Source organism: Rhincodon typus, chromosome 33 (genome assembly GCF_021869965.1).
Source record: "Rhincodon typus isolate 14 chromosome 33, sRhiTyp1.1, whole genome shotgun sequence".
Taxonomy (NCBI): Eukaryota; Metazoa; Chordata; class Chondrichthyes; order Orectolobiformes; family Rhincodontidae; genus Rhincodon; species Rhincodon typus.
The window spans coordinates 1,669,501-1,696,962 of record NC_063364.1 but is presented as its reverse complement, the minus strand read 5'-3'; the positions used below and the strand labels follow the sequence as shown (position 1 = coordinate 1,696,962).

Here is a 27,462-nt window from a genome sequence, read left to right as displayed (position 1 = left end):
GTTAAAGTCAACAACCTTATGACTCTGTAAAGTTTCTACTGCTCTCTCTTCTAAATCATCTTATATCAATGGCCTCTCATTCCTGAAAGCTCAAACATTGTAAACAGTTTGCTTCTATTTGTCTTGTTGCCCTGTTTTCTGTGTTGATCTAATGAGAAGGCCGTTCTAGTTTCTATTCTTCTAAGATTTATTATACCAAATTCTAAAATGTTAAGACATAAATTATAGACACAATACTTGATCTATGTGTTTGTTTCACACTGAAACTCTTGGGTAGTTCACAGATTCAGTGTAATCTCTCTAATACCGTCTGCTAAGTGACTTCAAATTAAAATATGTAAAGATTAAACAATCTAATTTCACATCCTGTTCTTCATTCTGTTATCGCACACCTTCTGTGTTTTATTAGAGAGTTAAACTCAGTTTTCTCATTGAATTTTATTTGCAAGAATGAATTATAGATTAATAAAATATAACATTTGAAGAAACTGTGTCTGGATTGTCAAATGATCTGTTAATCACTGGTATTTTTGCAAGGATTGAATCATCTCTTCTGCTACGTATTTCAATATCTATAAGCAATTTTAGCAGTGCTGTTGCATTGTATGGAAAAAGATTTCTTCTCTGCAAACGGCTAATGATTTTTCTCAATTCAGTCAAACAACTCATTGATTTGTTGAATATTTTTTCCAGGGACATTTTTGTGTTGTTTTCACAACTATGTGAATTTATATCTCTTGGGTTTCTTTCAACATTTTTGCTTCTTATTGTTTCTGGAGCTTGTTTCACTGTTTCACCACTTGTGAATGTGTTATTCATTACAATACTCTGATTGATCTCCAGGCTGAGGATATTTAAGCTGGAAGCTTCCATTACTTCATTGTCTGAGTCCTCAGAACTTTCATAATCCACTAGACTTTGGGGCTGCTTACGTGGCCAGGGCATATTGCTGCTCATCAGACATCCTGTGTTGCTGCTTTTCCCAGTGTCTACATGGTTTCTTGGGTCCCTCACAGGTGTGAGAAAGTGCGGTGCTTTGGGATTTACAATTGCTTCTTTTGAGTTTTCAGTGACAATTTGATTGTTGGTCCTGTCTTGTTCTACACCAGGAGTGAAATTGAAGTTGACACAGACTTCGTTTATTTCAGAGGAACAAAATGACTCAGCAGCAGCTGTGTCAAACCGAGCACAAATGCAGCAGAAGGGCTGCCAGTCCTCTTGAAGAAATCGCAGATATCTCACTAAATACTCCAGGAAGCAGGTTTCAGAGGAAATCAGGAAGTCCAGCAGGACAGAATGATCAAATGCTAAACTCTGTAACATCAGGAGAAAGATACAGTGGGGATTGAAGCAATGTTCACATGCTTCGCAAGAATTGTTTGCCTTTTCCTGAGGATAGATATCCAAAGATCTGTGGAGAAATAAAACAGCTCTAAATGCCTTGTAACTGAAGTAGTAATCAATTTAAAGCAACTGGTTGAAATCTTGTGATACCCTAAACTCTAAATATACCAAACAACAGTGGACAAGGTTGACTGAAATACTGGAACGGGCTCATTGGATAGCTGAGTGGATAAGCAGATTTCATTGTATAGTCCTGGATTGCAGCTCAAGTTAGCTGATGGGATGAACTAGCTGTGAAGTAATGAAATAGGCTTCCAACACACATAATGGAGAAGGATACATGCTAAGTGCATTGCTGCACAGAGAAACCAATGGGAAAGCACCCTGGTGCAGACACAAGCTGAAAGGAGAATTTGATTTGAGTCCGATGCCTCTTGCACTGTGAATCACTGTGTAGGATCACACTGGAATTAGCAACTGTTTCAGGGTGGGGACAGAAAATTAGCAAGGTGGCCAGCACACAAGTTTTATTGATGCAAATAGAGGGAGAAATGGAGGAATAGATGTTAAAAAGAGATATACAGCCTGCAAACAGTGTGTGCAAGATAGAGGGGGAGACACACATGATTGGAAAGGGAAGGGATAAGATGAGAGTACACTAGATGGACTGTGATATTAATTATTTTCATGCTTTTGGATTTATTTGGAACAACAGAATCATTTGGTTGATTTTGAAAGAGAAAATGTAAGACTGAGATCCTGAGAATAAAAACCAACAACTTATATTGCTGTGCTAAAAAAACAGGAAAGACAATGTTGCAGCTAGTTTGTTTAAACAGAGCTGATGTGGTGTTGATTTAACAGACTGGATGCCTTGTTGAACATTTCTCTGAAACACGATAACCACAACCTTCAGAGAGGTAGATGTGCTGTGTTCAGTTTTGGTCTCCTTATCCAAGGATATCACAAGTGTTATGGCACAGAAGGAGACCATTTGATTCATCATATCTGCACTGGCTTTTCGAATAATTACCTACTGCCATTCATCTGCTTTCTTCTTATACCTTGGACATAATTTCATTCCAAATAATCATCCAATACCTTCATGAATGCCTCTTGTGAACTTGCCTCCACCACATTTCCAGGCAGTGCATTCCAAACCCTAACTACTTGGTTCATGAAAAAGACTTTTCTCACCTCATGGTTGCTTATTTTGCAAATCACCTTAAATCTGTACCCTCTAATTCTTGATCCTTTTACAAGCAGGAAGAATTTGTCCCCCATCTACTCTATCCAGCCTCTCATGATTTTGAAAACCTTTATCAGATGCCCTCTTAGCTGCCTTCTCTCCAAGAACAGTCCCAACTTCTTTAAGCTATCCTCATAACTTAAGTTTCTCATCTCTGGGACCATTCTGGTAAATCATTTCTGCATTCTCTCCAATGGATTCACAACCTTCTGATACCATAGTGCCCAGAACTACACACAATACTCCAGGTGAAGTCTAACAAGTTCAACATGACCACCTTGCTCTTGTATTTTATGCCCTTACTAATAAAGCCAAGGATACTCTCTCGACAAGTCCTGCAAGCTTCAGTTATCATTGCACACATACACACAGGTTCCTGCACTCCCTTTAGAATTGTACCACTATTTAATGTTGTTTTTTAACGTTCTTCATCCCAAAATGCATTCATTCACAGCTGCACATATTGCACCAAATATTCACTGAACCAGTTTCCTAGGAGGAAGGGATTGTCCAAAGAGAGGAGACTAGACCTATATTCTCCTGTTTCGGAGAAGCGATCTAATTGAAACATGAAAAATCCTTACAGAGTAGACGCTGAAAAAATGTTTTTCTTAGCTGGAGAATTGAGAAGAGTCGTACACAAAAGGATCATTAGTCCTTCAGATGATCTATGGGTTGGGTCCAAAATGTAAATCACTGAAACTGGTAGTTGGTGAGGACAGTTTCACAGATTTTTGCTTTTTCAACAGTCCATGTTTCCTGGACTTGCAACGTAGCTCAAAACACCTGCTGCTATTCACAACAACAAACAACTGCGAGATCAGAGTTTCATAACTTGTGGGGCATTAAAGAAAGAGGAAGAACTGGCTGAACATGGAACTTGACAAAAGACTGAAGCTTTTCAGCTTGAAGTCAGGCATCACCTCATTGGTATTTCATTAAAAGCAGTGACATCCTCCCATTTATGCCGATGAGTCTTTTTGTGGTAGTGAGTGAGAGCAGGTGGTGTAGGAGCAGTAGACGGATCAGGAAATACTTGATACACGGGTTCTTTCATCTACTGTAAATGAAAACATTTGAGAATCTCTAATCCAACAGCGCAGTGTCCAGAGTAAGGGGTCAGGAAAAGCAGAAATTTCTTCACTCAAATAACACAATAACCTGTATCAACATGGAATTCTTTTTTGAAAAAAATTTATAAAGGTGCTTATGCACTCACAGGAGCACTGTGAAACAAAATATGACACAGAGCCATACTGCCATCTCTTAATTACAGGATCACTTTTATTCAGGGTCACAAGTTTCTGCCACTGGTCTTCATGACTGATTCACATAAGGACGAGACCAAAAGATTGCTCAAAGTGGCAAGTTTTAAGATCAGTCTTCAAAAGAAAACAAAAGTAAGGTACAGAAATGTAGAGACACGGAATTCCAGAGAATGGGACTTAGGAAACTGAAACCATGACCACTAATAATAGAGCAATTGTCATGATGAATGACCAGAAGCCTAAATTAAAGGATGACTGTGCAGTTGAAGATTACAGAAGGTAAAAAGGAACAAGTCTATGGAGACATTTGAAGACAAGGATAAGAATTTCAATATTATCATGTTGCTGGATTGGGAACCAGTGAAAGTCAGCAAGCACAGGGCTGATAGGGGAATGGGATTTCTTCTGAGTCAAGACATGGGCAGCAGAGCTTTGGATGACCTCAAGTTTTACAGAGGGTAGGTGTAGGAGACTGGCCAGGAACAGTCATGACTTGAGATAACAAAGGCAAGGATGAAATTTTCTACAGGCTTATAAAATCTTGGGAATTCTCCAAACCAAAAAGCTGTTGACGCTCATTTGTTTAGTATTATCAGATCTGAAGTTGTCTTGATCATTAGATATGAAAGGAATAAAAGGATATTGGAATAGGATGGGAACGGGGAGTGATGTTAGATTAACCATGATTCTGATAAATGGCAGACCAGCTGAAAAAGGACTAAATAACTTCTATTCCTCATGTTCTTGAACAAACACATATATCTCTAACAAGAATCAGTTCTACAGAGGAATTGAGAAGAATATTAAATTGCAGACTCTGTTTGTATCCCACTTAAACAATTCAATCAAAATACAAGCGTTACTAACCTGTAGCAACTTGTATAGATGGTTAGTAGTGCTCTGGCAGCTTCCACCATATCATCATCCTGCTCACCAAAAACCAGCGAAACCAAAACACATGGATGCGAGAGCTGTTGGGAACGTACAGGGCATTGGAAATGCATCCTCAGAAATGTCATCAATTGCGATACACAAGGTTGGAGCTCAGCTCTTAGACAGCCTAGAAACAGCATGTACAGTCAATACATCCTCAAGATTTGAGCTTTTGAACATGAAATGTAGAATGTCCAGGTGACTAGTATGAATTACAGAATTATGGGGTAAGAAGTTCCACATTCATAAGGTGAATCGAATTTGAAGATGCACTCCTATGTGACTTTGGACAGTACACAACCAATAGGTTTAACTACAAACTTCAGCACAGTACTTAATCACTTGATCTCTATTGGGCAGCACGGCAGCTGGGTGCTTAGCACTGCTGCCTCAAAGTGTCAGGGAATTTGGTTTGATTGCAGCCTCAGATGACTGTCTACTTGGAGTTTGCAAGTTCTCCTCCTGTCTGCGTGGTTTTCCTCCGGGTGCTCTGGTTTTCTTCCACAGTCCAAAGATGTATAGGTTAGGTGGACTGGCAGTGCTAAACTGCCCATAGTGTCCAAGGATGTGTAGGTTAGGTGGATTAGCCATGGGAAATGCCAGGGTTATAGGAAAAGCGTCTGGGTGGAATTCTCTTTGGAGAGTCGGTGTGGACTTGTTGGGCTGAATGGCCTGCTTCCACACCGTAGGGATTCTATGAAGTTCAGTACCCTATCCCTGTAACCCTGCATTTCCATGGCTAACCCACCTAGCCTGCACATCCCTGGACACTATGGGCAATTTAGCATGGCCAATCCATCTGACCTGCACATCTCTTATATTGAAAAATACTGAGTTTCACTGGCAGAAAAGTACTGAGACGGAGGGAGGCCAAGATTAAATGATAAAAGACTTATTCAAAAGAAAATTTTAAAACAGTTTTGAAAATTGAAGCAGAAACAATTTGCATTTATATAAGACATTTAGTGTAGTTAAACAATGCAGTTTTGTAGCAGTATCAAATAATATTCAACACGAAGCCACTCAAGATGATATTTGAACAACTTAGTCAAAGAAATAGATTTTAAAGAAGTGCTTTAAAGAAGGAAAGGTGAATTGATAGATGTAAGAAAAAGTAGGCCATTCTGTCCCTCAAGCCTTCGTATGTTTGGGTATGATCATGGCTGATCATTCACCTCAACTCACTTTCCAGCCTGGGCAAGAGGTTTTGGTGGGGATAGGGGATCTTAGGGCCCAGAGAGCTAAAGATATGGCCACTAATACTTTAAAATTAGAGTTGTGGAAGATACCTGAAATTGAGGAGTGCAGAGATCTTGAGGGGTGTAGAACTGAGAATAGGTTCCAAAGATAGGAAAGGACTTGAAAACATGATAACAAATGGCTAGTAGACAGTCAGAGGAGCAGATACAAGAGCAGTTTTAAGATTCTGAACATTGACTTTGGTGCTGACATGCTCTTGATTAGTGGCAGCTGAAAATTCATTGATTGGCAGTACCAAGTGCAAGTAGATTACTCAGATATAATTTGTAAAATTGTTTCAGGTCATCTTGAAGCCTTCCATATGCTTTAGAAATGATAATTTTCCTCTTCCACTTATTCTGCAGATGTGTCAGACTCCAACACGTACTGAATAATTGTAAACAGACTTTAATGTTTTAACAAAGATCTGTAGCTCGGGCTATGGTTGGAGTTGTTGGTTGGTTTGTCGAGCTGACTGGTTTTCATGCAACATGCACTAAAACTGTCAGCTCGGCGAACCAACCAACAACTACAGGCTTTACCACACAAGTCTAGTTAACTAATTAAATTTTAAATGAATGATTACCTTGTTCTGTGACACCAAAGGTCCTGTTTTGCACCTTAGTCTCCATGGCTTTAATTAGAATGAGACATACAGCCCTTATCATCACTAGGTCTGGTCCAAAGTTAGAATCTGCAACACCAACCATCTCATTGCCTCCAAAGAAACATGGCTTGGGACTAACAGGAAGTTTTCTGAACTGAGCTGACACCAAAGCTTGTAACACTGCATTTGATACAGCCAGTAAGTCATGCTGCATATGGCTATCTCGCTCAGTTGTTGCACAAGAGGAATCATTCACATTATCTTCACCAGCATGGCAAAGAACACATTGTTTTAGCAGCAAAAGCAGCCTCTTTTTAACTATGTAATGAGCAGAGGAAACGACATGCTGTAGTAATTGTGAGGTACGCAGGTATAATATCCTCAGGCAAGAGAAATTTAATTTCAGCTGGATTCTAATAGTAACAAAAATTTTAAGTAAATCTACAAATACAAGTTGATTGGTCGTGGCAATGTTCTCGGTATCAGGTGCTGCTGTGGCTCCACTTGTTTGGCAGTCACCAGAATATGAAGTAAACATCAAGGAGTACAAATCACCAAACACAGAGTCCATTGGAGTCAAGAACTTCTCTATGGTCACTGCAAAGAAAGGACAAATTTCCAACGTTAGATTAAAAAATCTGAGGGATGGTCTGTGTTTATGGATGAAGCCATAACAAATACTGTCAATTGCACATCCAAGTAAAATTAAACATACAAATTATTTAATTACAACACCAGATAAATAAATAAATATTCAGTCAAACAAAACCTCCCTGCAAGAACAAGAACTGCTGCAGGAGAAAACTCATAATGAGCTCACCATCTTTCATGGTTTATTATTTTTGGACTACAGTGGCTATAATAATGACAATAGCTGAAGGATAGGCATCAACATTTCTTGCTAACTTTTGTTTTTACCAATTAAAACGGCATGTACATTAACAAATGCAAGCCTTACATTAATGCATTGAATACATTTCTTGGTCTGCTGCAAACTCCCAGGATATAGCCATCTCTCTGGGCTGCCAGGTTTCTGTTCTCATTGTTGCTTTATAATACAGATATTATAATTAAGAGATAGTCTTGAACTTATTTGGATATGAGAAGGGTGTTTACAGTTCCAAGATTAACTCTAAACTTCAAAAAAATCTCTATTTTAAATAAAACTTATACTGTTTCCTTTTCATTATCCGCTTTCCCTATTTACTTAACAAATTAGCTCCATGTTAATCTTATTACTTCAAAAATCACAGTTTAATTACCCAATTTCTTCTTCCAGGATCATAATCTTCATTTAGGTCAAAGGCCGCAGTACAGGTTTAATTATGAGTACAATACATCCATGATCAATTCTATCCATGGTGCGTAAAATGAATCAAAACAGCAGGCAGCATTGACCAATTTCATGTTCACTAACATCCCTAGAACTCGGCTGCACCTACATCAATAAATTATGCCTGGTACTGTGATGGTTAATTCTGAACATGTTTTACAAATTATTCACATACAGGTAGAAAAGTACTCTGTTCAAAAATAGACCTTTAGACAATTAGGCAATTTTCCCACATAAGCATTTAAAGAACAGACTTTCTGGAGGCAAATGTACCAAGGGGATCAGGAAATCCCAAGATTTGATCTGAAGTGCACTCAGTTCATCTACAACTGGGCTCATTTGTGTCTAGTGACCTCTCCTGGCAATGTATGACAAATGCATGGTTCCTATGCTATCCCATAGCACAGATCTGGTCCCTGTGGTTCCCACACGCTCAGCAGTGTCCAAGTACACGTGCACTAAATTGGTTCACTTGTGCAGGATTTAAAAACTGCTCTGGAATATGATACTACAGTGTACATTAATGGTATAAATTAAGGATGTGTCTACAGGCAGGAGCCACTCACCGAATAATGGGTTATACATGAAAAGGCGATCAATTAATTTCTTTGACAATTCTTTGCTCAAAACAGTACGAGGAGAAATTGGTGAAGGAGCCATTCAACAGAATTATTTGCTGCTTTTTAGTGGTTCTATTTATGCCTCATCATCCTCGAACAGTGCATTAATCTTCAAAGCTTGAGCTCAACTCCACTTTTCTTCCTTTACCCCATACAGGGGGTCTCTGACTTACAAATGCTTGCAATATTGTATACTTAACAAATTCAGTCCCATACAAGAACATATTATTAGTTTTAAAGAGTCGATATATGACTGTTTTCTTGTACTTGCAAACAGCTGCTTTGTATTGTTCTGCATTGTGTTCAAACTTGCGTTATGAATCAGCTTTGGAACAGACTCCCGAATGCAACCTGTTTGCAAACTGGGGACTGCATGTAAACATCAGTTTGCTTTTTCATTAAAAATCTATCTCAGGCCTGAATACAGTTAAGGTCCCAGCCCACACGGTAAGGAATTCCATAGATTCAGTACCCTCAGAAGAAATTCCTCTTCATCTCTCTTAAAACGGGCAATCCCTTACTCTGAGGTTGTGCATTTTGTCCTAAATTCTCCCAGACGGGGAAACAAGCTCTCTGCATCTACCGTGTAAAGTTCCCTAAGCATCTCGTACATTTCAATAAGGCTGCATCTCATTTTTTGAAACTCCAATGATCACAGGCACAACCTACTCAATCTCTCCTCCTAAAACAGGTCTCTATACCCAGGATCAACCCAGCGAACATTCTCTGGACTACCTCCAATGCCAGTGTATCTTTACTTAGATAAAGGAATTAAAACTATTCACAGTATTCCAGGTGTGGGCTAGCTAGTATCATGCGTAATTTTAGCAAGACGTCCCTATTTTTATACTTTATTCCCTTTGAAATAAAGGCCAACATTGCATTTCTTTTTCCTATTACCTGCTAAACTCCTATGTTAACATTTTATGACATATTTGCACGGATTCCCAAACCCAATTTACAGTTTTCTGCAGTTTATCGCCATTCAGTTCCTCTATTTTTCATGCCCATTTGGCCACCTCATATTTCTCCACATTGTATTTGTTCGGCCAAGTGGTGTAGTAGACAGTGAAGGTGGCTAAGATTATAAAGACATCTTCATCAATTGGGTCAATGGGCTGAAGTGTGACAAATTGAGTTTAATTTGGATAAATATGAGGCATTGAGTTTTGGTAAAACAAAGACAAGACTTATACAATTAAAAGTAAGGCCATGAGCAGTGCTGTAGTATAGAGACACCAAGTGGTTCAGGAACATAATCCTTTGAAGTTTGTATCACATGGGGTGGCATGGTGGCACAGTGGTTAGCACTGCTGCCTCACAGCACGAGGGACCCAGGTTCGATTCCACCCTAGGGCAACTGTCTGTGTGGAGTTTGCACATTCTCCCTGTGTCTGCGTGGGTTTCCTCCAGGTACTCTGGTTTTCTCTCACAGTCCAGAGATGTGCAGGCTAGGTGGATTGCCCATAGTGTTCAGGGATGTGTAGATTTGGTGGGTTATGGGGGATGGGTCTGGGTGGGTTGCTCTAAGGGTGGGTGTGGACTTATTGGGCTGAAGGGCCTATTTCCACACTGTTGGGATTCTATGATCTATGATATAGGCAGGGTGGTTAACAAGGTATTTAGCATGGTTGCCTTCATTGGTCAGAGTATTCAGTCTCGGAGTTGGGATGTTATGTTGAGGTTAAATGGGACATTGATGTGGCCTCTTCTAGAGTACTGTTTCCAGTTCTGGTCTCACTGTTATTGGAAGGGTATTGTTAAGCTGGAGAGGGTTCAGAAGAGATTTACCAGGTTGTTCCTGGGAATGGAGAGTTTGAGTTATAAGGAGCTGGACAGGCTGAGACTTTTTTCATCATAGGATGTTGACAGGTGATCTTATAGAGGTTTATTAAATAATGAGGGGTATAGATAAGGTGAATGGCAGGGATAACAAAGAGTGGAGCTGGAGGAACACAGCAGGCCAGGCAGCATCAGAAGAACAGCAAACCTGACGTTTCCGGTCAGGACACTTCTTCAGAAATGGGGAGACAGAAGGAAGTTCAGAAATAAATACAGAGAGGAGGGATGGGGCTGGGAAAGGTAGGCGGAATGGTGATAGGTGAGTGCATGTAGGTAGTGGTCGGCATTGGTCAGTGAGGTGGGAGGAGCGGATAGGTGGGAGAGAAGATGGACAGGCTGTGTCAGGTCAAGGAGGTGGGGATGAGGAGATTTTGAAACTGGTAAAATCCACTTTTAGGCCATGGGGCTGTAGGGTCCTGAGGTGCTGCTCCTCCAGTTTGCGGATGGTGTCATTGTGACACTGGAGGCGGCCCAGGATGGACATGTCATCCGAGGGAGTGGGAGGGGGAGTTAAAATGTTTCCCGACTGGAAGGTATTGTTGGTTGTTGTGTACACAGCGCAGTTGCTCTACAAAACGGTCTCCAAATTTCAACTTGGTCTCACCGATATAGAGGAGGCCACATCGGGTGCAGCGGTTGAAGTAGATCAAGTTGACAGATGTGCAGGTGAGCCCATGTCTGATGTCAAAGGTTTGTTTTTTTGCCTTGAATGGAGGTGAGGGCGAGGTGTAGGGGCAGGTGTAGCACTTGCTGCGGTTGCAGGGAAAGGTGATGGGGATGGTGGGGTTAGTGGGGAGTGTGGACTGGGTGAGGGAGCCACAGAGACAGCAGTCCCAACGAAAGGCAGATAGGGGCAAGGAGGGAAATACATCTTTGGTTGTGGGGTCGGATTGTAGGTGGTGGAGAATGATACGCTGGATGCGGAGGTTGGTGGGTGTGATATGTGAGGACAAGGGGGATTCTGTCTTTATTTTTGTTTTTGTTGTGGGGAGGTGATGTGAGGGCAGAGGTGTGGGAAATGCAAGAGATGCATTTGAGGGCATTTTCAATCACCATTCCCTTATCCCTGACTCCAGCATCTGCAGTTCTTGCTATCTCAGGTGAATGGCAGGTATCTTTTTCCTAGGGTGGGGATTTCAAGACTAGTGTGCACATTTTTAAGGCGACCAGAGAAAGATTTTAAAAAGACATGAGGGGCAATTTTTTTTTTTACACATAGTGGTTCATGTGTGGAATGAACTTCCAGGGGAAGTGGTGAATGTGAGAACAGTTACAACATTCAAAAGTAAATTAGATAAGTATATGAATAAGAAATGTATGGAGGGAAATGGGCCAAGCACAGGCAGGTGGGACTAGTTCAGTTTGGGATTATGTTCAGCCTGGACTTGTTGGACCGAAGGGTCTGTTTCCGTGCTGTATGACTCTAAGTTGTTGCCCGCTTGCTTAACCTGTCCAAATCCCTCTGCAGACTGTGTCATCCTCAGCTCTTTCCTTCCCACTGATTTTTGTCTCATCTGCAAACTTGACTGTACCACGTTTACTTTCCTCATGTAGTGAAATACAGCACCGAAACAGACGCTTCAACACAACTTGTCCATGCCAACCAGGTTTCCTCAACTGACTGAGTCTCATTTGCCTACATTTCACCCATGTCCCTCTAAACCTTTCCTGACCATGTACTTGTCCAATTGTCTTTTTAAACATTGTAATTGTGCTCACCTACCATGTAAATGTACTACCATTTCCTCTGGCAGTTCATTCTGCATACAAACTACCCTCTGTATGAAAAAGTTGCCCCTCACCTTTCCCCTCTCACCTTAAATCTATGCCCTCTACTTTTGGTCTCTACTCCCCTACCCTGGTGAAAAGATCTTGACTATTCATTTTATCTATGATTTTATAAAGCTTTATAAGGTCACTCTTCAGCCTCTTCCAAACCACGGGAACAAAAAAGGTCCCAGCCTATCCAGCTTCAAGCCCTCCAGTCTTGGTAACATCCTTGTAAATCTTTTTTGTACCCTTTCCAGTTTAATAACATCCTTCCCACAGCAAGGCAATCAGAATTGTAGTACTCCAAATGTAGCCTTACCAATGTCTTATATAGCCATAACATGCCGTGCCAACTCCTGTACTCGGTGTTCTGACTGATAACACCATGCATGCCAGGCTCCTTCTTCATCGCCCTGTCTATCTATGATGCCACTTTCAAGGAACTATATACTGCATCCCTTGGTCTCTTTGTTCGACAACACAACCCAGGCACTACCATTAACTGTTTAAGTCCTCCCCTGGTTGTCATACCAAAATGCAACACCTCGCATTTATCTAAATTAAATGTCATCAGCCATTCCTCAGCCCACTGGCCCAGTTGATCAAGATCCCATTGTACTCTTAGATAACCTTCCTCGCTGTCCACTATATCACCAATTTTGGTGTCATCTGCAAACTTACTAACCACACCTCCTATGCTCTCATCCAAATCGTTTACATATGTGATGAACAACAGTGGACCCAGCACGGATCCTTGTGGCATACCACTGATCACTGGCCTCCAGTATGAACAACAACCCTCTCCCACTACCATGTCTCCTACTGTCAAGTCAATTTTATATCCGAATGGCTAGGTGATCTAACCTTACTAACCAATCTACCATGTCGAAACTTGTCAAAGGCCTTGCTAAATTCCATGTAGACAATGTTTACCGCTCTGTCTTCATCTACCTTCTTGGTCATCTCTTTAAAAAACTCAATCTAATTTGTGAGACATGATTTCACATGCACAAAGCCATGCTGACTATTCCTAATCAGTCCCTACATTTCCAAATGCATGTAGATCCTGTTTCTAAGAATCCTGTCCAACAACTTAGCTACCACTGGCATCAGGTTCATCGGTCTGTAGTTCCCTGGCTTTTCCTTGCAGCCCTTAAATAATGGCACAATATTAGCCAACTTTTAGTCTTCCGGCACCTTCCCCATGGTTATCAATGATAGAAATATCTCCAGTAGGGATTTTGCAATTTCTTCTCTAGCTTCCCACAATGTCTTGGGATACATTTGATCAGGTATGGGAATTTATCTACCTTTATGCGTTTTAAGAACTCCAACACCTCCCTTTCTGTAATGTGCACTCTTTTCAAGTCATGAGTATTTAGTTCCCTAGTTTCCAATGTCTTTCTCCACAGTGGGGGAGGTGATGGCCTAGTGGTAATATCATTGGTCTGTTACTCCAGAGACATAGATAATGTTCTGGGGACCTGTGTTTGAATCCTGACATGGCAGATAGTGGAATCTGAGTTCAATAAATATCTGGAATTAAGAATCTAATGATGATTGTGAATCCATTGTTGATTGTTGGAAAAACCCATCTAGTTCACCAATGTCCTTTAGGGAAGGAAACTGCCATCCTTACCTGGTCTGGCCTACATGTGACTCCAGACCCATAGCAGTGTGGCTGACTCTTAACTGCCCTCTGGGCAATTAGGGATGGGCAATAAATGCTGCCTAGCCAGCAATGCCCTCATCCCACGAATGAATAAAGAAAAGTAAATACGGACACAAAATAGTCGTTGAGGATCTTGTTCATCTCGTGTTTCCACACAAAGGCAGCTGCACTCTCATTAATAAGCACTTTGCAGTTTAAGGATTAAAATGGCCAACTTTTCAACATGAAAAATGACTCTGTGAAGACCAGAAGTCTCTTTAGAAACTAGGGCAAAGTGGAGATCCCCAGATTAAACTCTCCACCAGTCATTAAGCATAAAATATCTAATAGTTCACAGTCTTTTATTTTAAAAAGATATTGCCCCAAATATTCCAGTATCTATTGGAGATTGGAGTTGAGTTGAGAGATGCACATCGGCACTCTGTAGAAGTCCTGTGGTGTGGCTACATAAGGTAATAGCTCGGGAGGTTGAAACTTCTGATGGGCTGATTTCAGTTTCTTGGGATACTCTCTGAATGTCTAATATTGAGTTCTGGTCTAACTCTGGGATTAACCAGCAAAAATGAATCGTGCACCACACTGACCCCTCCAATTACACCCCTGATGGTCCAGACTGTACTCCATCCTTCCAGACTGTATTCCATCCTTCCACCCTGACCCATCCACTCAATACTCCTCAATATTATGGGCATGCAGGTGCAGCAATATAATAAAGGCAAATGGAATTCTAGCATTTATTGCAAAAGGACTGGATTATAGGAGTAAAGAAGTGTATACAATTATATAAGATGTTGGTGAGAACACATCTGGAATAGTGTCCAGTTTTGGTCTCTTTATTTGAGGAAGATGTGATGACACTGGAGGCAGTCACAAGAGGTTCGCGAGACTGATTCCAAGGATGAAACGGCTGTCATGTGAGGAGCTGTTGAATGGCTTGGGCTTATACACTCTGGAGTTCAGAAGAATGAGGGGGATCTGATTGAGGTATATAAAATGTTAAAGGGGATTGATAAGATGGGTGTTGAATAGATGCATCCCCTTGTGGGACAGTGTCAAACAACAGGTCATTGATATACAGCGAAAGGAGATAGGTTCAAAACTGAGAGGAGGAGAAATGATTTCTCCCAGAGGGTTGTGAATCTGTGGAACTCACTGTCCCACAGTACAACAGAGGCAGAATCAATCAACAGATATAGATACGTTTCTGATGAAAGTGGGATAAAGGACAATGGGGAGCAGGCAGGAGACTGGAGTTGAGACCAGGATAAGATCAGCCATGATCATGTCAATCAGAGAATCCATACAGTGTGGAAACAGGCCCTTCGGCCCAACAAGTCCACACCGACCCTTGGAGCATCCCACCCAGACCCATCCCCCTATAACCCACCTAAGCCACACATCCCTGAACACTACAGGCAATTTAGCATGGCCAATCCACCTAGCCTGCACATCTTTGGACTGTGGGAGGAAACTGGAGCACCCGGAGGAAACCCAGGCAGACATGGGGAGAATGTGCAAACTCCACACAGATAGTCACCCGAGGGTGGAATTGAACCCGGGTCCCTGGCGCTGTGAGGCAGCAGTGCCAACCACTGAGCCACCGTGCCGCCCAAATGGTCAAAGGGCTGAGTTACCTACTCCCACCACTAATTTGCACGTTCCTATTATAAGTCATTCACATTCCTTAAATTATTCAAATAACAGCCCCAACTTATTGCATGACCTGGAGAAAAATGAGACATTAATTTTTTTTCTCAAAAATCATGAGATGTCATAGTAGAAGACACAATAGCTCAAAGCAAACGCGTTATTGACTCTACTTTACTTATATTCTGTATATTTTTCCTGCCAGATGTTTCTCCCTTTTCGTCCCACAGAAGCTGCTGATTACGGTTGGGCTGTGACTCGACTGGCTGCATCTTGACAATGGCAACTGGCAAAAAGGGCCTCTGAATTATCAACCTAACATTGTCAGTCTGTATGATATAGTTGCTTCTACCAACAAAGGGAGGAGGTCGGGAGGGGAAACTATTCTCATGAGTGAAGCAAACATAATTCAGAAAATGTTAAGGGTACTTTTTAAATTCAATAAATTCTCCCACTTGTCAGAGACACTATAAATAAAAGGGCAGAACATTTCTTGGATCTACTCAGTGTCTGGCACTTTAATTCCACCAGCAGAGTGATAGAAATGCTGTGATAGAAATGGAGGTTCTACTGCAATTTCCATCACATTGGAGCTGTTTCTACTCTGCTAAGAAAAGCTCCAGTCAAATTCTAAAGTGCTGACTGACATCACATCATTAAATTGAAGGGAACAGCCACTGGACTGGAAACAAACCAATGCAGTCTCCGTTTAAACAAAAATCAATAACAATAGAAACCTAGCTAACTACAGACACTGTCCCATGTCCATAATCTAATACATATGGACATATTATGGGCAACAGAGTCGAGTACAGCACGAATCAACCTGTCCTGCCTTTCTTACCCATAAGGTTACATTATTTCAGTTGAAAGTGGAGGTATAATAAACCGGGCTTCCGGAAAGTTATGATAAAAGCTCCCTTTGAAAGGCTGCTACACTATTTATTATTCCAGCTGTTTGGTTTGTCTCCAACACCACCTTATTTTTAACTTTTTGTAATTATCTGTCTGCCTCAATTAACTCGATTATAGATCATCTCCTTCACTTACTATTCAGCTGTCTAAACTTTACTCACACCGTCTGACACTATTGATCACCTGCACAGACTTATAATTCAGCTTATCGACATTCCACTCACATCATGTGTACGATCTTTTGATCTTTCTGCCTACAAATTCTATGCCTTTATGCTTTTTGTCTCTTCACCTGACAAAGAGGCAGTGCTCCGAAAGCTTGTAATTTCAAAAAAACCTGTTGGACTATAACCTGGTGTCGTGCGACTTCTGACCTTATCCATCCCAGTCCAACACCGGCACCTCCACATCACACTATTTCAAGTAGAGGCTGACCAAGTTAGAACTCAGGAGAGGAATGAAATGTCAGTTGAGATTAAATCAAGAACAAACATTTTTAACTGTGGGAAAGGGGACTGCTAAAGGATAGATTAGTGGTAAATCAGTGGGACACACTGAAAAGAAAGATTCTTATTGCACAAAGCAGATATGTCCCCTCCAAAATCCAAAGTTGAACAGTTTAGGTGGATTGGCCACGCTAAATTGCCCATAGTGTCCAGAGTGTGCAGGTTAGGTGGATTTGCCATGGGAAATGAGGTGTTACAAGGATGGGGTAGCTCTTGGTGGGATGCTGTTAGGAGGGTTGGTGTGGATTCGATGGGCTGAATGGCCTGCTTCCACACTGTAGAGACTGTATGAAAAATAAGACTGGTACTGCCAAATCTAGATCCCCATGGTTGTCGAGTTAAAATACAGGGGAAGATTAAACAGAAAAAGCAAGATTATGATTGTCACAAAAAACTCAAAACTGCAGATTGCCTAGAGGAGTATAGAATGTACAGGGATCAAGGTAATAAAAAGAAATAAGGAAATCAAGGAGGGGGGCATGAAAAATATTAACAAGATAAAGGAAAGCCCAAAAGATATTTTACCAGTATCTAAACAGCAAAAGGATAGTTAAGGAAAAAAATGGGACCTATCAGAAATGAAGAAGGGAACTTGCGTGAAGATGCAAAGAATATGGGAAGAATTTTAAATGAATTTGCAGTGTCTGTATTCACAAAGGAAAGTGATGATAGTAACCTAAGAGGAGCAGTGTGAAATTTTGGTCAAAATAGTCATAATGAAAGAGGACGTATTACAGTAGGAATCCTTGAAACTGGAAATGTTGCCAGGGTCAGATAGATTGTTACCTAGGATGTTGAAGGAGGTCAGGGAAGAAATAGCAGATACTCTGAGGGTTATTTTCTAATCTTCACTAAACACACAGAGTTGCTAGAGGACTGAAGGAATGTAAATGTGGTTCTGTTGCTTAAAAAGAGTACAAAGGAAATGCCAAACAACTATAGGCCAGTCAGTCTTACTTTGGTGTTGGGCAAATTGTTACAATTAATCCTGTGAGATTGAATAAACTGTCACTTAGAAAGACATGGACTAGTCAGGGATAGTCGGCATGGCATTGTTAGGGGAAATTGATTGAATTCTTTGAGAAAGTGACAAGGAGGATTGATGAGGATAGTGCAGTGGATGTTGTCTCCATGGATTTTCGTACGGCATTTGACAAAGTCCCACATACAGGTCAAAAAAGTAAAAGCTCATGCGATACAGGGTAATGTGTTAAATTCGATCCAAAGTTGGCCTAGTAGCAGGAAATCAAGAGTAATGGTCTTACGAATGGAAAGATGTTTCAAGCGGTGTTGTGACCTTGCTGTTTGTTTTATACATTGGACTTGAATGCCGGGGGCACTGTTGAGAAACATGAAGACAACACGCAAACTGACCATGTAGTAGATAGCGTAGAGGATAGCTGTAAGCTCCAAAAATGAGATATAAGGGTTGGTGGAGTGGGCAGAAAAATGACAAATGAAGTCCAACTCTGCTAAGTGTGAAGTAATACATTTAGGGAGGTCAAACAGTAAAATGGAATACACAGTAAACGGGAACATACCGAGAGGGGTAGATGAAGTGAGAGATCTTGGTGTGCAAATGCATAAGTCCCTAAAGATAGCAGTACAGGTAGATACAGTTGTAAAGAAGGTATATAGAATGCTATCCTTCATTGGCGGAGATATGGAATATTGGTGCTAGGTGTGCTGCCTGAGTTGTCGGTGGAGGCAGTGGCTTTAAACCCTTTTAAAAAGTAACTGGATCTGCACCTTAAGTGCTGTAAGTTGCAGGGCTATGGGCCATGTGTAGGAAGATGTGTTTAGGAAGAGCATCTGAGTGTCTTTGGGTCAGCATGGACAAAATAGGCCAAGTGGCTCCTTCTGTGTGGTACCATTTCTACAGGAGCAGGTAGTGCTTAGGGAAGCAATGATTCCATGGGGAGATGTCCCCAAATTCTAGTGGTCATTGCTGGAACCCTCACTCTACCAAACAAAAAACAAAGATCGGTTTAACAAATTCATTAAGTGTTACATAAGCAACAGAATTCGAAGAATCCGGTAATGAAGGACTTCAATGATATTTGCGAGTGTTCCCTGGGAGCGAGAGAAGAGAAAAGCCAAGTAAGTTAAATAGGCCATGCTGAAGAAACAGGAAGAGCTGGAGGCAGTTTGGAGAGAAAACAGGAAGGAAAATATGGAGGGGAAAGAGTGGAAAAAATGGGATGGTCAAGGGAGTGGGGGAAGATGGAGAAGAGGTCAGGATGGTTGTGCATAGATTCATCTTCACGTTCATCTGACAGGTATGAATTTAATTCCAACTTTTAATGGGGTGGGAAACCCAACACTCAGCATGTGAATTCTAGGTCACCGCAAGTGGGTAGGTATTAGATGAAAAAGTGACCATTTTGAAGGGAACTTCTTCAGGTTAAGAATGAGGAAACATCAGTTGGTAGGGAATGTCAAGTTACTTGAAGTGTAGGTTATGCTGACAGTAATAGATGCTTAAATTTCTTCTTTACAGTTTCGGAGGTACAGGGAAATTTTTGTGACAGCCAAAGGTAACACTTCTTGATTTATGTTCAAATCCAATATCTGGAGTCAAACTGATTTGTACACTATTACCCAATGACATCATAATTACAAAACACTGAACCTTTAATAAGTGCTAATCACTTTGCCATCTACTGGCATGACAAGCACTGAATGTTAAATATAGAACATAGAACAGTACAGCACAGTACAGACCCTTCGGCCCACGATATTGTGCCGACCTATTATCCTACTAAGATCAAACTACCCTGCATACCCTACATTATACTATCATCCATGTGTCTATCCAAGAGTCGCTTAAAAGTCTCTAAAGTATCTGACTCCACTGCCACTGCCAGCAGTGCATTCCACACACCCACCACTCTGTGTAAAGAACCTACCTTTGACATCTCCTACATACCTTCCTCCAATGACCTTAAAATTATGCCCCCTCGTAATAGTCATTTCAGCTCTGGGAAAAAGTCTCTGGCTATCAAATGTTGACACTTCTTATCATGGATTTTAACATCAACAAGAGACAGTCAAAGGAGCTTGCAATAAATTTGACATAAATGTTGTGTCCTTTTTTTTGTTGTATGGCACTGATCTATGTAATGAATAAATATTTAGAAGAACTTAAGAGACTTTGGAGTTTATATGCACTCTACACTTCTGTGGCCTTAATCATGCATTGCAGGACAGCAATTAATAAAGCAAACTAAATACTAGATCACATTGCCAGATCAGCACTGTACAACTATCATTCTTAGTTGGTTCATGCAAAGGCACTATCTAAAGCACGGTGGCACAATTTTCTCACACTTCTTGTCTTAGGGAGAAAGGAAAAACAGGTTGGGATCTACTTATTGGAATTTAAAAGAATAAGAGATGATCTCATTGAAACATATAGAAAGTTCCGAAGAGTTGCTGGACTCGAAACGTTAACTCGGTTTTCTCTCCACAGATGCTGCCAGACCTGTGGAGCTTCTCCAGCAATTTTGTTTTTTGTTTCAGGATTCTTAAGGGACTAGATAGGGTGGAGAATGAGGGACTTTTTTCCCTCATCACACAGACTAACAACAGATGCCATAGTTGCATAATAAAGGTGTGCTAATTTAATAGTAAGATGGCGAAGAATTTCTTCTCTCAGAGGGTTGAGAGCCATTGGAACTCCTTGCCACAGCCAGCTGTCGGGCAGAATCTTTGAGTATATTTAAGATTGAGATAGAAAGATTCTTGATCAATAGGGGCATCTATTGATGGATAAGCCATGATCTAATTGAACGGTGGAACAGGCTTGAGGGCCCAAATGGCCTACTCCCGTTCCTATTTCCAATTTCTTTTTTTGTCCTTGGATATTGCCACAAGCATTCACTAACCTGTCTTATTCAGAGACTTTCCCTTTAAAACTTCTTTAATGACAAATGCAATTGTTTGCACCCATTCAGCTGCTTGGCTACTTCCAGGGTTTTTTGACAGAGTGTACAGACAACCGTTGATCCAACTCTCCACAGATCGATTCTAAAAACAAGCAACAACAAAACTTATTAATAGTTACCGATAAAAAGTGTTGAAAGAGTGACTGTTAAAGAATCCAGCTTTGCTTTAATTGAAACCTTTTTACATGTGATAAATAACACAAAAGTAGTACAGGTTTTGGAGATCTGAAACAAACAATCATTTCAATGTTTCCTGTGCACAGATGCTGTCAGACCCGCTGACTTCCTCCAGTAATTTCTGTTACATTTGCTAAATACTGCTAATTGTTTCTACTTTAAAATCCTTTCACCATAGACTGACATAGAACATGCAACAAGCAACAAATTGGCAATTTCAAATAATTGCACAACCCGTAACAACTCAAAGCATTTGGTTTAAAACCTGAGCATTAGCTCGAACATATGAGGCTGGCTAAGCAGCATGGTGGCTTTGTAAGAAAAATCCATCAGTGCAAATGAACAAAGGATGAACAAAGGAAACCACTGCCACATATAGAAACAACTGCACAATTGCAATTAGTTGTAAATTTCAGATGCTTAATCAAAGACTTTCTTTCAATTATTTTTCAAATATTGTTTAGCATCTGAAACTAAGGGAGTTAGAGGACACGATGATTTGTAACAACAAAGGCATTAGGCACATAATGTCCCACATATTAACTGAGCCTATGATTTATGGTGACTAAATTGCATTACGTTCTTGGGACCATTTTCTCAATTCTGGGAAATGTATCAATCAGTGACTAAAAGGAAAGACTGATGGACATCAGGACAATGCTGTCAGACTCCTTGTTTCTCAGCTGAGGTCCCAAGACAATATTCAGTGTCAGCAAATTCCTAAACCATAATTTCCAGTGCTCCCAGAGCATGGGAGGAATTATGTCCAGATCCCAGGATTTCTTTAACAGTAATCCTCCGTTTCCAGACCTCCCTCCTTCATCCTGAATAAATGTCTAAAACAGTGATCCCATTCCAGTATGGTCACACTGCAAGCCCATTTCTTGGAAGCACTTCAAGTGTACATGGTAATACAACTTGGCAGAGAATTCCTGTTCTCATTAAGTCACAAACTCACTGAGCAACAATAACAGATCTATTCATGCTACTCACAAAGCTGAAGGTTTTCATTTGGAAAGATTTGCACTATTAAATCATTAGAGAATTATCGAACTGGATATTACAGAACAAGGCCATTCAGTCAATTGAGTCTGTGTGACATCTCTGAAAAGAATCTCCAGTGACTCTCTGTCTTGTGCCCTTTCTCCATTTCTTAGGTTTTGCTTCTTTATATCCAGTTTCGCACACAGAATCATAGGGCTAAATCGTCTACCGTAGATCAGACAAAAAGTTGCCAGATATCTCTCCGGGATCTTTCTGCTGTACTTCTGAGACAGAATCCATTACAGTATTAGTCAACAAACCATGCAGGTGACAATCTGAGTGGACTTCCACAGAAAGCTTGCCCCTTTTCATGCCAATAGTAGCCTATTCTAGTCAGTAAATTCAGTTTAAAAATTCTAAATCCACTTTGACAGCTACTGAGAGATGGCGAATATAGTGTGGTTGGATGTTGGATGGGAGAAGAGGGGATTTGGTTAGCTTGGTCAGGGTGTCAGTTTTACAGTGAACCAGGATCCAGAGCAAGTTTTAATCCCTCTATTTTTACCTAGTTGATTATTCAATCAGAACGCTGTGAATTCTCTGACTTGAACTTGAGTTGGGGGCTATTTGGGAGGGTTACAGACACCAGTTAATTGCTCATCAGAAGTTTATGCTTCACAGTCAATTATCCTGTAATCAGTACATTAGGAATTTGAAGAGATCTAAACGCAATAACGGCAATTATGGTGTTTGCTAACCTAATGGCTTGCTGTATTTGCATGTTAACTTTGTGTATTTTGTATACAAGGGCACTTAATCCCTCGGAACATCAACATTCAATGATTTCTCACCATTCAAAAAATAGTTTGGTTTTTCTATCCTTCTTACTGGGTTAAAAACCTCACATTTTGCCACATCATACTCCACTTTGTCCATATTTGTAACCTGTCTATATTCCAACTCAGGCAGAAGTATAGACCCTTGGGCAATTAATCCAAAAATGGTCTGTTTATTCCTTATCTGTGTGGTGATAGGTATTACTCCCAAACCCCTAATCTTATCAAACTATTTCTTGTGTACCTTATCAAATGCCTTTTGGAAATCCAAACACACTGCAGCCACTGGTTTTCTTTTATCTGCTGGTTAAATACTCTTGTGATCAGACACAATTTACTATTCTTATTGTGATGTTCAAAGTGCTCTGTCACCATATTCCTTATCATAATATTAGAGAGAGTACTCAAATTTAATACTCGAGTCTATTTATCTATTGTTTAGTTTGGTTAACGACTCAATCATAATCTCTTTGTTTCTACAACAGAAATCATTACATCAAATCAAAGGCCTTTATTTTTCCTTTCTTTCACTGGCAAGATCAGCCTTTGTCACATTCATAATTGTCCTTAAACTGAATGGCTTGCTAGGTAATTTCAAAGGCAGTTAAGAGTCAACCACATTGCTGTGGGTCTGAAGTCATATGCAAGGCAGGGCAGTTAAGGATGGCAGTTTTCCTTCCCTAAAGGAGAGAGAAAGGACATTACTGAATCAGATGATAGTTCAACTTTTAATGAGACTAACTTTCAATTTGAGATTTTTATTCAGTGAATTTAAATTCCGTCAGCTGCCATAGTGGGATTACTCCAAATTACTGGTCCAATGACAATATCAGTATGCCACTGTCTCTTCATTTCTTCCCCAGGATTATTAATTTGCAAATTATGTTAAATTTGTGTCCTCTGGGAACTAATCTTTTCTACTAGAAGAATCCGTTTCTTCCTGTTTACTTTATCAAAGCGCCTTAATTTTAAATAAGATTTTGGTGTTCAAAATACAAAATGGATTAATATTTGGAATGGATTACTGAAGCATAATTACATTTAGAAACTACAACCTTGCTTTCCAATGTGGTGTTACAGAAACACCAAAACACTGCATGAATCAATTACAAATGACATATTACAGAAAGCACACAATAGTTCAATGATTAATAACTGACCCCATAAACATTCTAATTCACTAATCATTTCACTGGCAACCTATCACTGGCAGTTCTGTATTTTGTAGTAAAATGACATTCAAGTGGCCCACTGAAACTGGCATTTGAGCATTGGCACTTTGTAAAGTACTGATTAATGAAAGCCATTAACCTTGATAAAACTTGTGCAACGTAATGAACACTTGATTGTGTTTTGTGTTAGTCCAGGGATTACCGAAAGGAAAAGTGGCAATCAACAATTTAAATATCCTCAATTTAAAATGAAATAATGGAATGTTCATGGTGGAGTTCACTTTTCAGATGAATTCATGCAAACAGCAAGGAGACCATTTTGCTCCTTTGAAATAATGAGGTTGGGCTTGGGTGGGTGGGGGAGGTGGTCTGTGTTTTTAATATGTTTTGTTTCTGTGCATTCAAACTTCATCACAGAAAATAGAGTTGTCTCAGTACAGTGATCCCACATTCTGCACAGGCAGTCTGCATCTTTGGAAGCATTCTAAAACTATAATAATCAGATTCACTGTAGCATTATTGATGGTAATTCAGAAGTTATGCAGTACTTTCCAGCAGATAATATTTTATTCTTTGGAGATGTAGATCTATTTAATATGTACTTTTCCTTTCATACCAGCTTAATAATAGCATTGTAGGTTCATACAGTACAGAACCCCTTTGGCCCATTGAGTCTGTACCACCCAAAATACAATAAATCTGCACCAGTCCCAGTTTTCAGCACTAGGCCCATGGCCTTGAATGTTATGACACTTCAAGTGCTCATCCAAGTCGTTTTGAAAGATTGTGATGTTTCCTGCCTCAACTACCATCCCAGGTAGTGCATTCCAGACCCATATCAACCTCTTGGTGAAACGTTCTTTTCCTTTAAGTCCCCCCTAAACACCCTGCCTTTCATCTTAAAATTATTCCCCTTTGTTATTCACTCTTCAGTTAAGGGGACCAGCTGCTTTCTATCCACCCTGTTCATCTCCCTCATAATCTTAAACACCTCTATCAGGATACCCTCAACCTTCCCTGCTTGAAAGAAAACAATCCAACTCATCCAGCCTCTTTTTGCAGCTAAGATGCTCTATCCTATGCAACATCCTGGTGAATCTCCTCTGTACCTCCTCCAGTGCAATCACATCCTTCCTATAGTATGGTCACTAGAACTGCACATAATACTACAGTTGTAGCCTAACCAAAGTTCTGAACAACTCCAAAGTGACTTCCCTGCTCTTATAATCTATGCCATCCAATATCTCACCCATAATACCCTGAAAATCCTAGGTAACAGGCATTGGTATCAGCTAAATAAAAATATGATTGCCCGGGAGAGAATGTACAGAAGATTCATCAGGATATTGCTTGGGATGAAAAGTCTCAGTCATGAGGAGAGACTGGATAGGCTGTGTTGGTTTTCCTTGGAGCAGAGGAGGCTGAGGGTGGATCTGATTGAGATATACAAAATTATGAGAGGCACATACAGAGTGTGGATTGTGAGAAACTCTTCCTTATGGCAGACCTGTCTAAGACCAGAGGGCATAAGACTAAGGTGATCAGTAAGTTGTTTAGAGGAGATCTGAGAAAAAAAGTTTACAAAGTTAGTATGAAGGTACAGCAAGTAACTAAGAAAGCAAATGGAATCTTGGCCTTTATCATTAGCGAATTATAATTTGAACACTGTGAAATCTTGTTATAACTGTACAGAGTGTTGGTGAGGCCACACTTGGAGTAATGTAAAGCTTTGGTCCTGTATTTAAGAAAGGATATATAGGTATTAGAGGCAGTTCAAAATAGATTCACTAGGTTAATTCCTTGGGTAAAGGAGTTGACTTGTCAAGAATGGCTAAGCAGGTTAGGCCTTTATACATCTAGAGTTTAGAAGGATGAGGGATGATCTATTAAAACATACAAGATTGAAGTGCCTAGACAAGTTGATGTTCTAACGTTTCCATTATTGGTGAATCTCAAACTGGGAAAGCATAGTTACAGAATAAAAGAACATATATTTAAAATTGACATCTCAGAAGGTAGCAATGTTCGGAGCACTCTACCCCAGAGAGATATGTAGTGGGAAGATCATTGAAAGTACTGAAAGAGGAGGTAGACAGATTTTTGAAATATCAGGGTTTTGAGCGCTATGAGGAGCTAGCACAGTTAAGGCCTGGCGTAGATCAGCCATCACCTAATTGAATAGAAGGGCAGGCTTGATGGACTGAATGCCCTACTCCTATTTCTTATGTTCTTAAATGTCTTAACAGTCTGTGGTTTCCATAGACTCTGTCCTACCTTGTAAGGATATAGCATATTTCTAACTTTCAGGATACAAACTTGATTCAATTTGGACCCTTCTGAAATGGGCTTTTCCTTGAAAAGGGTACACAGTGTGCTGTTAAGATGGCTGCCAAAGGTCACTTGACCTTTGTGATTCCTGTACTTACAAAAAAATTAACTCAGGTCTCTAAAAGGTTTATAAAATGTACATGACCATGAGTGAATTAATTTCCCTTGACTGGGCATGTGGAATACAATATTACCTGTGAATTTACACCTTCTCTTGTCTTGGTATTTGCGAAAACTCAAATTCAATGTTTCTCAGTCCCAGAGTTAGTGCCTGTGAGTTTGAAACGTTACCAAGAAGCATGGAGAATTAAATCAAAAGCATGTGTAACAGTCAGTATTCATCCCCCACTGTGTAGAATTGCTTCTGACTTTGAATCATTGGACAATGGAAATACATGGGCACATAACGGATTGCAGATAATGAATATAATTACTCCAAGAACCAGCCAGAGATAAGTCAGTTTGAAATCCAACAGGTTACAAGTAGGATGATCCTCTAATAAGAAAGAAATCCTGCCTAATACCATTGATCGAACCTGGGCTGAGGGGCAGCGAGAGAGAGAGAAAGAGAGAGAGAGAGAGAGAGAAAAAAGGGGCTAATTTGTTGTCAGCTACAAACTTCAGCCTCAAGCTCATCTCAAAACCCAGAATCTCCCAACTTCCATTAATCTCCAAACAACCACAGAAGAGAACCACTTAGGCCTATAACACTGCATTTTATTAACAAAAATGATGTTTTTTAAAATTTGCTTCCAGTATTTCTGTTAGTAAACCATGTGCACAATTTCTCTCAAATTCATTTTTTCTTGCATGTGTCTTGATGAAATGTTTTGTTACATCTGTATTTCAGTGTTGTGAATAAAAGTATTTTTCCTTTTGATTTAAACTAACCCAGAAAATCTGTCTCGTGTCTATGGTGGCTCAGTGGTTAGCACTGCTGCCTCACAGCTCCAGGGACCCAGGTCCGATTCTACCTTTGGATGATTGTCTGTGTGGAGTTTGCATATTCTCCCCGTGTCTGTGTGGGTTTCCTCCAGGAGCTCCGGTTTCCTCCCACATTCCAAAGATGTGCA

At 40.3% G+C, this 27,462-nt stretch overlaps 1 protein-coding gene across 4 annotated transcripts in view; it reads right to left on the bottom strand.

Moving 5' to 3' along the window:
- Positions 1-296: 296 nt before the first annotated feature.
- The window catches only part of lins1 (lines homolog 1), a 38,874-nt gene continuing 11,708 nt past the window's right edge, over positions 297-27,462 (bottom strand). For 2 of the 4 annotated variants that reach the window (XM_048616078.1, XM_048616080.1), the window contains exons 4-7: positions 20,833-20,974; positions 6,620-7,237; positions 4,729-4,921; positions 303-1,411 (exon numbers count right to left, since the gene is read on the bottom strand). In XM_048616078.1, coding sequence (XP_048472035.1) covers positions 463-1,411; positions 4,729-4,921; positions 6,620-7,237; positions 20,833-20,974 — 1,902 coding nt within the window. In that variant the 3' untranslated portion in view covers positions 303-462. Of the gene's footprint in view, positions 1,412-4,728; positions 4,922-6,619; positions 7,238-20,832; positions 20,975-27,462 lie in introns of all 4 variants that reach the window. The other 2 variants (XM_048616081.1, XM_020531783.2) reach the window with 2 other exon arrangements.